General features: G+C 50.2%; 3 protein-coding genes across 3 annotated transcripts; 1 reads left to right on the top strand and 2 right to left on the bottom strand.

The window, feature by feature from the left end:
* Positions 1-1,389: 1,389 nt before the first annotated feature.
* N7539_002036 (uncharacterized protein) lies at positions 1,390-3,239 on the top strand (the record flags this gene model as incomplete). The annotated part of the gene is made up of 7 exons (XM_056931639.1): positions 1,390-1,494; positions 1,558-2,001; positions 2,077-2,253; positions 2,318-2,356; positions 2,425-2,633; positions 2,701-2,850; positions 2,924-3,239. 7 exons carry the CDS (start codon positions 1,390-1,392, stop codon positions 3,237-3,239), a joined length of 1,440 nt encoding a protein of 479 aa, XP_056793670.1.
* Positions 3,240-4,475: 1,236 nt separating this feature from the next.
* N7539_002035 (GPI anchored serine-threonine rich family protein) lies at positions 4,476-5,504 on the bottom strand (the record flags this gene model as incomplete). The annotated part of the gene is made up of 4 exons (XM_056931638.1): positions 4,476-4,935; positions 5,039-5,173; positions 5,268-5,346; positions 5,456-5,504. The coding sequence occupies 4 exons, from the start codon at positions 5,502-5,504 to the stop codon at positions 4,476-4,478; spliced, it is 723 nt and encodes a 240-aa protein (XP_056793669.1).
* A 5,215-nt stretch (positions 5,505-10,719) lies between these two features.
* Positions 10,720-13,093, bottom strand: N7539_002034 (alpha-amylase; the record flags this gene model as incomplete). The annotated part of the gene is made up of 7 exons (XM_056931637.1): positions 10,720-10,744; positions 10,896-11,154; positions 11,306-11,531; positions 11,627-11,647; positions 11,777-11,800; positions 11,907-12,502; positions 12,652-13,093. Coding segments are annotated over 7 exons (1,593 nt in total), but the record flags the coding sequence as incomplete, so codon positions are not given.
* Positions 13,094-13,472: the final 379 nt, after the last annotated feature.

Raw genomic sequence — 13,472 nt, 5'->3', positions numbered from 1 at the left:
CTGAGGGACGCCCGATGGAGCTCGTTAGTGCTTAATTCCCCAGTTGACACCAATCCGCGGGGCTTGATTGCATTTCGCCTCGACAGGATCGAGTCAGCTTGGTCTGCACGGAGGAATTCAGCCGACCTTGTGCTTTTGTATCGAAAGCGGTAGGCGGATTTGGCTTGGTGGGAGGCAGCAGGACGAAAGAGTGCAAGGATTGTGGAGCAGTGGACCAGCTAGGACAGTGCTACTGCCTGGTACCGTGCTAGTAGTTGTAGACTTGTAGTACTTGTACTATGATAACTACCGTATAACCAACCGTACTGCTACAACTACTTACCTTCCCAACTTGTGGCCAGGTACCAAATCAAATCCCCTTCCCAGATAATCTCACTCCCTGAGTCCCTATAGCATTGATGCACGGTCGTACTGTTTTTTTTAAAAGAGAGTCATTGGCCTCAATTCCGATGGCACAAACCGCTCAGATGGAGAAGACTCCAACTCTGGGCTTGATGGTTAGAGAGAGTTAAGTGGCCAATTTCCGAGATCAACAAATTCCTTCACCTGCAGATATGGAGTGCAAATGAGGAGCCAGTCACGTTCATAGATTCTACCATTAGCCGCACTGGTCCGCGTGCCGATATCATTAGTCTCGGTCATCTTGCCGTGTGATCCGACGATAATCTCGGCTTGCTCACTCAATCTCCCAGAACAGGCGGACAGCTTCACCCGCACCTCGGTGCTCCTGTTGATGCTTGATAATGCAGGGTGCAGAACAGCTCTCTGTTTTTGATCTTCAGCAGATCGCTTGAAAGCTCACATCAATAGTAAAATACCCACCGGGTCTCGCAGCTTGGTCGTGTCGATCTTTTGCCTTTGTCACGGCGCCGCCCAAAGATCAGTTTGTCAGTTTTAGCAGGTCCAACGGCTCGATCGCTGGCGTCCGAACCAGGAATTTTCGTAAACGCCTTCCGGCAATGTCGTAAAGAAGACGAACAGGAAGGAGGCGATAAAGGTGAAGAAGATCGTGCGACTTCCTAGGCCGTTGATAGGGCTGGGATCCAACAGTCATGCCAAGTAGTCCACCAGTTGCATGCGATCTGCGCCTTCGCCTGCAGATTTAGCGTCGCGAGTGGACTTGCAGCCAGATGATTAGACTCAAAGCTGCATTCTTGCAATCGAAGCTCCATTTGGAAGGTGCCGACAGGATCAATTTCAGCACAGGAGCGAAGCCAACCCGTGTAGACCAGCGGGAGGATTGTCGCGAGATTCGCGTGGGACTATAAGAATGCTAAACGGTTGCCCCCCTCCCATCTTGAATGCTTCGATTCCAGGTTGTCAGCTCAGTGAGGTTGCATGTTGCATACATCCGTCTTGCGATTAGACGAATAGACCTGTCAAGGCACAATGAAATCAATCGTGACACTCGCGGCCCTGTCGGGCCTCATGGCAGCCACATCGGCGCTCCCTGCCGATCATAACAGCCGCACGTGGGAAAAGCTGCGCAACAATGTCAGTATCGAGAGTCTGCTGAGAGATGGCCCAGAGAGCTCTCAATGAGAGATTTGCTTGCAGCCCACTGATACGGCAGAATTCCCCGTACAGATCAAGCACGTTGTCTACCTCACCCTTGAAAATCACTCCTTCGATAACATTGCCGGTTACTGGGACTTCAACCCCCACATTGACAACCTGCGCAAGATCGACTATTGTAACCAGTACACCAACCCCAACTGGACTGTATGGGGAGAGCCGCTCGAGATCTGCGCTGGTCCCTTTGAGACCGAGGTTCCTCTGGTCGATCCGGATCACGACTTTGCCGGAGTGACTTATCAGATCTTCCGCAAGTGGAACATCACCAATGATGATGCTCCCAATATGGCTGGCTTCGTCGAACGGCAGTCGGAGAAGTACAAGTCGACGCCGGGGGATGCTGCCTTTGTGATCAAGGCGTATGATCAGAAGAAGACGGCCGTGCTGGCCCAGTTGGCGCAGAACTTTGCCTTTTTCGACGCTTATGTGAGTGGAGGATGAATCTCCCTGCCAAGATCCAAGTTCAACGGAGACAAGAATTGGTGCTGATTTGAGCGATAGTTCGCGGAGCATCCAGGCCCAACGAACCCAAACCGACAATTTGCCACCTCTGGGTCAACTTGCGGCTTTGTTGACAATACTGACCAGTCTGCTGGATTCTGGAACAATGTCACGGGCACCACTTGCGCCACTTCCATCTTCGAGTCGTTGAGCAAGAAGAATGTCTCCTGGAAAAATGTGAGTGAGAGATATCGAGATGTGTTGTAGTGTATGAGAAAACCGCTTACGAATGGTTTCGCAGTACTACGAGACAGACATTGTCGATGCCTTCATGTACAAGGTAAATGATCGTTCTCTTCTACATCATTCCATCCATTCATTCTTGCAGTCATGCTGACTTTTTGATAGTGGGTTCAAGACAACGCAATGGATCATCTGGCCCATGCCGATGAGTTCTACCGTGACTTGGAACAGGGCACACTGCCAACATTCTCCTACATCAACCCTGAATGCTGCACGGTTGACTCGATGCACCCGACTAGCTCCATGGCTCCCGGTGAACAGATGGTGAAGCACCTGTACGATGCGATTCGCCGGTCCAAGTACTGGGATAATGTGTGAGTAAGCCCCGTCCCCAGCGATGACATTTGGGCGCCTCGAATATCTAATTGCTTCCGTCATAAGTCTTCTCATCATCAACTTCGATGAGCACGGTGGCTTCGCCGACCACGTGCCCACTCCAATCAACGTACCGCAACCCGACGACAAGATAAGCTTCACCGGCAAATCCGAGGGCCGTGCCGTGACATACGATTTTACTCGACTGGGAGTCCGGTAAGATACTCCTCATTTCAAGACTCGAGAGTATCAACAAGAGGGAGCAAAACTCTAACGAAGAGAATTCCAGAGTCCCCGCCTTCCTCATCTCCCCCTTCATCTCCGCCAACACATTGATTCACCACGACGGTACCTCCTACGCCGACGACAGCGCCTACACCCACAGCTCGATTCTGCACTTCCTCCAAGAGCTTTGGGGTCTCGAAGGTCTGAACAACCGTGTACAGTGGGCCAAGACTTTCGAGCATGTGTTCAAGGATCATAAGCGGGATGATGCACCTGAGAAGTTGTTGACTCCTAGCTGGGAGGGAGGCAGCAACCAGCCCGAGCCCAAGCCCTTTTACAAGTTGAACCAGGACTACAGCTACTATGCTAGTCTGGATTGATCAGGGGATCAGGGTGATCTTGTAGGTCCATCGTGGGGTGTATGTCGCGTGGCTCCAAAAAAAAAAAGTGCCCGCTTTTGATCGTGGTTGCTTGACTCCAAAGAGTCACCGCGATTGATTGAATGTGAGAATCGGACTTTCGGTCATTCTCCAACCTCGATCAACTAGATTCTCACCATTTAAGCTCACTTGCATGTGTAGGGACTAGGGTTCGGGAGTCGGGATAGCTCACTGGAAGACAGTGGCGCATTTGATTCGTCTCGTGTAGACGCTCATGAACCTCGGCTTGTATCATGGCTCTTAAGTAGTGCGAGGTAAGAGCAGCCACGATAAAGGAGAAAGAGATGGCGAGATTGCTACGGCTGAGCGGGATAGAGGTTTTTCCTAGTAAGTTAAAGGCCGTCATGGGACATGCAGTCACATGTTCTGGCAATATCAGATAAAAACCTCCAAGCAATGGACCAGACCAAGGCTCGACTGCGTGAGCGTCTTGTGATACGACGAAGATGACACGGAGGGTTTCCGAAAGACAAGCTACAAGGTTCTCATTATCTTATCTACTTCATTTATCCAAGACGTATGTCATGATAAGAAGGTCCTGTATCTAGGACCTACCTAGCTAGGTCCCATTATTTCGGCAAACGTGCCCGTTGTTCCAAGGATCGCCCTGAGTACCTAGACCTCTTCTAACACATGCTGGCAACAGGGTAGAACCGTCACATCATAATCAAATTCAGCTAGGCTCTATACTTTTTTTTTATGTATATATATTGGTAGAAATGTTCACGAGTTTCAGCCTCGAAATACCAGGATGTCGTCGTGAACAATCAAAGATGTTCAATAGAGAAAGGAGTGAAGGCAATACTGTATAAGCCAAAAAAGATAAAAGGAGCGGACCTCATGAGAGAGTAATGTAGTCCCAAGATAAAAAAAAAAAAAAAAAACGAGAACAGTATTTCCATCTATCATTAAAAAGAATTTCATGTAAACCTCTCTCCTTTCCTCAAAAAACGAAACCAGAAAGGAAAGGAAGAGAGCCAATTGATCCTTGGCGTTGATTTACTCACACCAACAAAAAGATACACAGATCAACAACCTCTTTCACACATGTACACAACCCACAACCGCAACAACCACCCTACTTCAGACCACATCCACTCGAGGCACAACGAAGCCCTCCCACCTCAACTTGCGCATCATGATTCATACTGAAGAAGACTTTCGTTATCTCAATATTTACAGAGCGAAAGCGAGGGCACCAGCAACGAGGCCGAGGGCGGCAACGGGGCGGACAGCAGCGGCGGCGTTACCGGTGGGGACGGCAGTGCCGGAGGTGCCGCTGGCGTTGGCACCGGAAGTGGAGGAACCACTGCCGGCGGCCTTGGTGTTGGTGGTGGTGCCGGTGGCAACGGAGCTGGTGAAGGTACCGGTGGTGGTACCGGTCAGGGTCTGGGTGCCAGAGGTGGTGGTGAAGGTACCGGTGGTGGTGCCGGTGGTCATGGAGTACTGGGTGCTGGTGGCAGTGGAGGAGGAGTCGGTGGAAGCGGAAGCGGAGGTGGAAGAGGCAGAAGAGGCAGAAGAGGACGAAGAGGAAGAGGAGCTCTGGGCAGAGCTGGTCACGTTGAACTGCTGAGACTGGGCGAGGATACCAGTGTTCTGGGTCGAGTCAGACTCAAGGTTGACCTGGTAGCCGTGGCTGGTTACAAAAAAAAGAATTGTTAGTATCGGAGATGCTCAAGGGGTTCCTGGGGACATGGCGAAATGGGTCGCCTGTCTTGGTAGTTGAGATGTGAACTCACCCAGCGGTCAGGCCGGACAGGTCCTTGATGGTGTAGGTGTTGTCCGAGGTCTTGACATTCTTGGCAATCTCCTTGTTGACGGGGGGGTAGACGGTGTTGTCAACAAGGTAGATGTTGAAGGAGCTCACGTCAGTGCTGTTTGAGAAGTGACTCTGGTCAGTACATGATCATAACCCCGTGTCGGGTGTGCAGCGCCCGCAAAGGGTGCGACATGGGGTGGAATACTCACTTGACGGAAGACCACTTGACAGTGATCGAGTCGGAGGTCTTGAACTCCTCACCCTTCTGGGGCTGGGTGACCTGCAGGGCTGGAGATTGAAAAAGACCCAAATTAGTCCACGTTCTGACAATGTGCGAACGAGGTGGTTGTCCGTTCAGCGCTGAACTCCCGACAGCGCGACGCGAGAGGAGACATACCAACGGCGAGGCCGGCCAGAGGGATCATGGACAGAGTAGCGAAACGCATGTTGACTGTAGCGAGTGACGAGTGATTGAACACTTGAAAAGGATGCAAAGACGGGGAAAGGGAGCACTGAGAGAAAACAACGGTCTAGGGATGAAGAGAGAGAGAGTGTGTGTGAGGAACAGAAAAAAGAGCGATGAGCAAGAAGTTGCCTGAAAGATATAAATTCTCTACGAAGAACTGATTCGAAACCCAAACTCCCAATGACGATCCAAAATCAACCATCTTTTCCGCAACCGGGCGGCGCAGCGCAGCTAAGACATGGGAAGGCAAAAAAAAAAACATATTCTAATAATATCCGAGTCAAATGATGACCCAACCCGGGTACAGCACGAGTAGTCATACTACTATGTGCCAACCTGACCGGGAAAGTCCTCCCAGAAAAATTCCAAGACATCTGATTGCTTGTCAGCGACCTATGACATGGGCCAAAGACAAAAAGCAAGTGTTGCTATTGCAGGAGTTTTGGCTGCGCGACTCCTCCACGAGCCTTGGAATGGAGAGATATCCATCTTGACCCCATGATATGGGGGGGGGGGGGGGGGGGGCGCGAATCATGGAACGCGCGCTCCAGTGGAGGGCACTTGTACAGTTCTACTGATTGCAGGCACGTCGCCCTGAACCGGGCACAACAAACAGCTTGATCTGTGGACTACTGTACCTGGGTGTACCAGTGTTGAGCGTGAGTTACCATCGGGTACCGAGGAAATACCGAGTTGGTTCTCAGGGTTTTGGCGGCCCAGGGCTCCAGTCGGACCAGTACAAGTTATTGTTATGGGGTGTGATCTGTACAGGACATTGCATAAGCACTCACAAAGCAAAGAATAATCCGCATTCGGAAGGGGTGTTATTTGTTTGGCAAACGCGAAAGGGAAAAGAGACCGACAATACCAATTACCCACCTGGGGCCAGCCTCTATTGAATCCACAGGAACGAAGGACTCAGAGCCGTGATTGGCATTGTTCTCGCCTATTCATGGAAGATGTCTCGCCTCGGACAGATCCTTGCCCGAACTTGGGAACCTCTTGGGAGACCCCTTCGGGGCGGCGAAAGTGTAGCGGCACAAGGACGACCCACCTGGTTTTAGGGGAGTGCCGCTTCCAGCTTTTCGTTTTCCAGCCTCACGCTGGACTGTGAGCTTGGACGCTTCTATGCTCATGGCCCAGAGAAGGAACCTCTTGGCTCTTCCAAGATTTTTTTACATGACCTCGTGTTATTGTGACTAACAATGGAGAAGATATGTAGCTCTGTCAGTTTTTTTTCCTTTACTGTTTCGTTTTTTTTCTTCAATTCCATCCAAGTATCACAGCCAGTATCCTTCGTGCCGTATCATTTCCATGTAAGTTACCCAACAACCGCGACTCACTCGGGCGGCCTTATCCTGAGAGGAAGTTCGACGGGAAGATAGGGTGTTTGCCGTTTGCACTGTTGCAGTAGCCCGATGTGGTCTGTGATCATCCATGTCTTGAACTTGCGCCGCTCAGCAGTCCATATCGGACTATCTCAACACCTGATTGATACCAATCGGGCCAGTCGGACTCAGCCGCGGATGCGCTACCGGCACACGCCCCGGTGGGGCTGGTCGCTTGGGCGGAGATCGATCACAATTGGATCCTGCGGGTGGTGGCCGTGGACTCGGGATCCCCGGCTGTGGTTGCATGTTACCTGACGACTTCGACGAGGGTTTGGTATTGATACTGTAGATGTATTGTTGGAATGTGAGGGTATGTATTCATGATGTATTATACTGATTTGCAGTCCGAAAATATTCAAGGTACATACATACAGTCATTCATACTTCGACTAATACAATAGAGTTTACACTTTACAGTCACACACGTCCAAATTCGATATTGCTAACTGCAGTAGCTCGGTATATACAATGTACAGTACATAATTTTCTAGAGTTTACGATATGCTGGAAAAATATTATTTTTCTGTAGTGACAGGCTACAGCAGACTTTCCTTGATCACCTTATCACAATACACACCATCATCGAGAGCAAAATTACACATAGCACTCCGATGATACGATCATCACTGAAGTTGAATAATTGCAATACCCCCCCCCCCCCTGTTCTTTGGTCCATTTGCCTTCCGAGTTCAGACACATCATCTTAGTCTTCCAAGACCACCACCTCCCTTCAGGGGTAAATGAGATTTGATAGCCCCAAGGCCCAATGACCAGTGATCCCAGGTCCCTTCCCCTGCATGCCCAGGCCCTTTTATTTTACCGTTGCGTGTCCATTACCTCATTTGAATCGCGACGGTCAGGGCTGCGACGCAAACGGCCAACGCCCTGCAGGAGGGGGAGGGGACAGGAACGGAGCTGGCCCATTGCTTATTCGGTGGACACTGTCACACATAGAGACATGTAACGTGCAGTCTCTGTCTCAGAGTCTCAGAGTCTGAGACTCTGAGAATCTCAGTTAGTCGGTCAGTACTCAGTAGTCACTGGTCAGTACTTTTTTGATCTTTCGAGGTTACCCTCAATGTCGCGCCGTGGGGGACACCTGCTGCGGCCAAGGCTGATAATGTGATATTATTCAACAAATACATGTTGTATTATGGGGATCGTACAATAGCCCGAGGATGTGGTTCTGGTCCTGCTGGAACTTGCAAGTCTGGAACTGTACTGTATTACATTATGTAATGTCACTGATGTGTGAGTTTTTAACTTTCACAAATACTGCAGTACCCATCCACGTTTTTACTTCCGTCTTACAGTCGTGCTCCATCACAGACGACATTGTGGACCACCTCTCGTGTTGGAGACTTTCCAGAAAACGGTCATCCAAAGCGAGGGATTCAGCCGAAAGACGCTCGTCTTGGCAATCAGGGTCTGCCAAGTTGTCAGCAGACTCAACGAGTCAGCAGTGAGCGTGAGACTGTGAAAGAAAAAAAAAAAAAAAGACACTGGTACACCGGTACAACATTGAACATATGGTACAATGATACTGCTGAGAAGATTACTGATTACTACGAGTGATTACTGAATCCTCGGTAAGTTCATGTAGCAAATATCAGCCCCCAGAAACTCTGTGGGATCGGAGTCGGTACCTGCCACCTGGTACATTCTAGCAAAGCTGGGTAGCTAGCTGGGGCTGGAGACTACTTGGCATATCAGTGCTCATCTAGGTTTGCGATTGCCTTTTTGGCTGAATTGTGAACCATGGACGATAGAAAACACAGGAGAGTGAAGAGTCTAACGGGGGTCTCGCCTTTTTGCGCTTTAAGATCGACCTGAACAGTGCAGTAGTGCACCATTCTGTTTGGTGGGTTGTAGATTCAATAGAGAGTGAGAGACAGCGTGTAAACCTGGACTCCAGTTGAATAGATCTACAAATGAAGCAACAGACTCTCTATGTGAGGTTACCCTCGGGAAAGTTCTATGGAGACTCGACTCAACGGGGCGGAGTCATCCATCCGACTGATAGCAACACATTGGGTGAAGCTCTTCGTAGTTCGGACTGGAGAATTCTTTCATGAGGTGATCAACGTGTATCTGTTAAATGTCCTCTAATATTGATCATTTGATAGCGGGACTATCGTGGAGATGCTATGTACAATCCAAGACATCGAGCCATGTTACTCCATATGATTCTAATCGATTTCTATTTTTGCTCTCTCCGGCCCAAAGCTGGATCCATGCACCGGCAACCGAATACATAGAGGGCCGACCCATTCAAGAAACGCTCAGTATAAACATGAACCATGGACATGTCCGGTGGCACCGGTGGTGGAATTTATGGAACCATGCATCATTCGTTCATAGACAACCTTACCTATGGAAAGGCCAGGTCAAGTGGACTCACTGTACCTCGACGCGCGATCTGTTCAATGCTCGGTTCGCGCTTCCAGTCAGGAATCAGAAGGATTGAGCGATTGACAATTTGACACTCATCAGGATATCAAGTGGGCTGGGCTGCATATGGGTTCCACCCCCTGCCAATGTCTCACCGAGGAAGAAAGGCAAAAAGATGGACTGGTTCAGGGCAGGATCGGCGTCAGGTACAGTAGTATAATAGTACCAGCCTACCAGGTGTGGCAGCCTGGCAGGTACCAACTACCAACTACCAACTACCAACTACCAACTACCAACAAGAGTGGTGGTCGACCTCGTTACAATCGTGCTGGAAAATATAGCAGTACTAGTCGCCGGTCGGTATAGTACTCAGTACTCACCACTCGGTAGTCGGTGACTCGGGAGTCGGTACAAGTCTGAGCTCATGATCATCAGGGTACCATTCACACTTCACAGTGCCATGAGGATTAATGTGACGAGCTGACTAGCGTGGGGTTTTATATCCACTGTCCACCCGCTTAGTGGCTGCTTTGCACAATGTCTCATCCTTTGCGAGATGGCTTTCTATTTCCCCATTCAGGGAGTCCTCCAAGAGTGCATCACTGGATTGACATTCCAGTTTTGAGTTGATCCTCTCCATTAGAACTGTCTCCAGTATGACGATCTCTAGTTCAGGTGCTGTTGGGCGCGATAAGAGGGCTGTTCGAGGTCGTTACTACACTGATCTTCCTGCTTGGTTCTATGAATATGAAAGGACTGGATGAGGCCGTAGAGCAAGAGCTGGAACTGATCAACGCAGGACAGTCTATAGGGTCGTCAAATGCTACAACCTGGGGGGGCAAAGGCGGTAGCGGTCGACCTTTGATTCACGATATATTCGACGTTGAAAGACGGTGGATGTGGACGGTTCAGACCCGCTGGTCGATTATTAAGATAGGGCTGAGCGCGGGACAAGGGAGCTGAATACACCTCAGCTCCTACACCGGGTTCTTAGTAAGAAAGAAAGGCATGGATAGATGGAGGTAGAACTAGGCGAGGATGCAAGATGCAAAGTGCTCAATGCTCAATGCTCAATGCTCAATGCTCAATGCTCAATGCTCAATGCTCAATGCTCAATGCTCAATGCTCGATATGATGGAACGTCTCGAGAACTAAAGGCTGCGGATGCCTTCATTGTATATTCTTTTTCACTCGAGTAGAGTGTGCACAAGTCTATATGGTGTACGACTGCACGTACTGCGTGTCTGAAAGTTGCTCACAGATTGTTCGGATGTCACTGATTTCTTTCTCACTCCATGCGAGGGACTTCGGGTCCCTCTCCGTTCTCAATTGTATATCTCTGGCAATGAAGGACTAGGCCTCCGAGTTCGTGTGTCGTTCCCATCGCCTTCCCCCCCCCCCCCCCCCCCCGGATCAGTATTCATAAAAGTTCAGATTGCTAGTGAAAAAAAAAAAAAAGGTGTTAGAGACCAAGGCCAACCCGATACATGCAGATAAACAGGGTCAGGATCGTGATGGGAGCAATAAAGGCAAAGGCAAATTGTCAAAGGAAGCGTTCATACTTCCTTGACTTTCCGGGACACACTCACAGTTTTTCGCGGGTGTTCATCCCACCGGAGACGACGGCGGCTGATTCGACCCAGACACTGGCACTCATTCCATCCACCGTGAACATTCCATAACCCCATTTGTCAATGATCACTAAGCCCGGTTGATTCCCCAAAATGTCAACCCACTCTTGACCTGTTTTCGGCCGACCGACAAACATGCGCTTTTTCGAGGCACCTGCATTGCTGATGATGCATGCGAGACCGGAGCGGTGACGCGCATTGCCATATCGAACAAATCCTGAGTAATACAGGTGATGATCAGTCAACCATCGACGTAGACGGAATGGTTCAGGGGTATACTGCGAGGTCAATGCATAGAGATGGGGGGGGATATGGGGGCGAGACCCAATGGAAAACAAAAAGATTAGGCAAGCATAGATGACACTCACCTATGCAATTTGGTTGGTCAAAATAATCCTCTTGCTCGCCATATGCATATAATTTCCGAGCGCGAGTCAACAAGGGAATTTGTACATTGCAGGGTGGCGCGATCGGACTCGCGTTGTTTCCACCTAGAATGCCGTAAATGTCGCCGTAGAAGACACACGGACGGCCATCTTTGCGGAGAAGGGTCAATGCGTAAGCCAGCAATTTGAAAGCCGGTTTGACGGGGGTCTCATTAAGAAGTCAGTACGAGTGTTTGCCAACAGAGATAACAATGCAATCCAACCAATCTGGTGACATTGATTGACTTTGAGAAGATCGCTTACCTCGAGCATTTGTCCTGGTTGCTGTTTACGCCCAAAGAGTCACGGAGTCAGTTCGGGTCCATCCAATCAGAATCGAGGCGGGTAAGCGCCTCAAAAATCAAGCTGTTGGTGTAGACACAAGGTGAAAGGGTCTGGCACAACGCCACTTACCGTGTCATGGTTGCAAACGATTGTCTATTCTCAAAAGTCAGTGATCTTGCTCATTTCACCCGCAAAAGCAATGACAGAGTGTGTCGGTCGCGGTAAGGGTCACATAGACAAGAGGGGGGTAGACACTCACCACAGCCTGGTCTGGTCGACGCTGAACCAGAGTATCTCGGAAAATTCCACGAAGATCTGCTTGCCGGATATGCGAGATCCTGGAGAATCGTTCCACCAAGGGAACATCATAAGCCACGACAGTGTTCTCACATTGGTCCAAGTACTTTTCAATGGCCTTGACGTCCCCCGTCCAGTATTCTCCGATCACGAGAAGATCTGGATTCGCAGTGCGGCGAACGTGGTCCGCAAAGTCTTTTTGAAATTTGGCCGAAAAGTGCTTGGCTGCATCGAGCCTCATCCCACCAAGCGACAAGGTCTGTGTGATCCAGGTGCCCCAGTTCAATAAATCATCACGAACTTCACGGTCGGAAAGATCCAGATTGGCGAACATCAGATAGTCGTAGTTGCCCAGTTCTGGAGAGACATCGGTCGCCCAGTCCTTGTTCGGAGCGTGAACCTTGTAAATGGCTTGCTTCTCACGCTTCTGGTCCCAATCGACGCCGGTGAAATGCTGCCAGCGATATTTCATCGCACTGTACACATCTCCTCGCCCTTGGAAGTCAAAGCCGACCCAGCCTTCGATCTCCAATGGCGCAGCGACTGCAACATCTCGTCCTAGAGATACGGTAGAAAAGGTCAATCAAGAATTTCAGTCAACCCAGTCATGGAGCGAGCCTAGCAGGGCAAGTTGTCCGAGGGCGACCTCGCACAACCCAGCAGGGTAATAAATAATCGTAGGGATCGATCAACGTCTTCAAACTTACTCTTTGAATCAACTTCCACAGCCGGAAATGCCTCTGGGAAATCAGCACCGGCTTTATGGTTGAGCACGGCGTCCCAGATGATTTTGATCTCCAAGGCTTCGGCCTCGCATATCAGATCCTCCAGCTCCTGTCGGGTGCCCCACTTGGTCGCAACGGCTCCCTTTTGATCAAACTCCCCCAGATCCCAAAGGTCGTAGATATCATACCCATTGCCCAACGGGTCCATCCCCTTACAGCCGGGGGGAATCCATAACTGGTCCACGCCTATGGTTTTAAAATCCGGCAGCGCCGCTTTTAAACGCTTCCAATGGCACCGGTCCGCGGGGACGTGCCACTCGAACGCCTGCAGAATTAGCGTGTTCTCGTCCGGTGCGTCCCAGGAGGGAAGCTGGTCAAGATTCTCTGCGGCTTCTGTGCATATCAAACAGGGGAATAAACACCAACTTGAAAGTTAGTCTGCGGTCCGTTTGATACTGGGGCGGGAGAAGAGGGGATCGGAGGTTCCAGAATTGAGAGGGAAAGGCGAAATCGGGAGGATGTTCATATTGACCTTCTTTCTCTTTCCACACTTGCTGTCCCCGCCGGCGGAGCGGACTCCAGCACGAGAATAAGGAGAGCATCGGGGGCGGCGATGGGATGTAGGATCATAGGATGTACTTGGTTGGGTGCACGCAGCCCAAGTGGACTGGCCACGGAAGTAATCCTGTACCAGACGAGAGCAATGATCAGATTCAGATCATGTGAGGCTGCCGATCAGATTGGTTTCGAATGAAGATGATCGAGGAGGCAACAGTGGTGCACTGCTGCCAGGGTGGCTGTCC

This window comes from Penicillium diatomitis (genome assembly GCF_028827545.1).
Source record: "Penicillium diatomitis strain IBT 30728 chromosome Unknown utg000002l_segment0_segment0, whole genome shotgun sequence".
Lineage (NCBI taxonomy): Eukaryota > Fungi > Ascomycota > Eurotiomycetes > Eurotiales > Aspergillaceae > Penicillium > Penicillium diatomitis.
The sequence above is the reverse complement of the archived record's forward strand: the minus strand, read 5'-3'. Positions and strand labels throughout refer to the sequence as shown.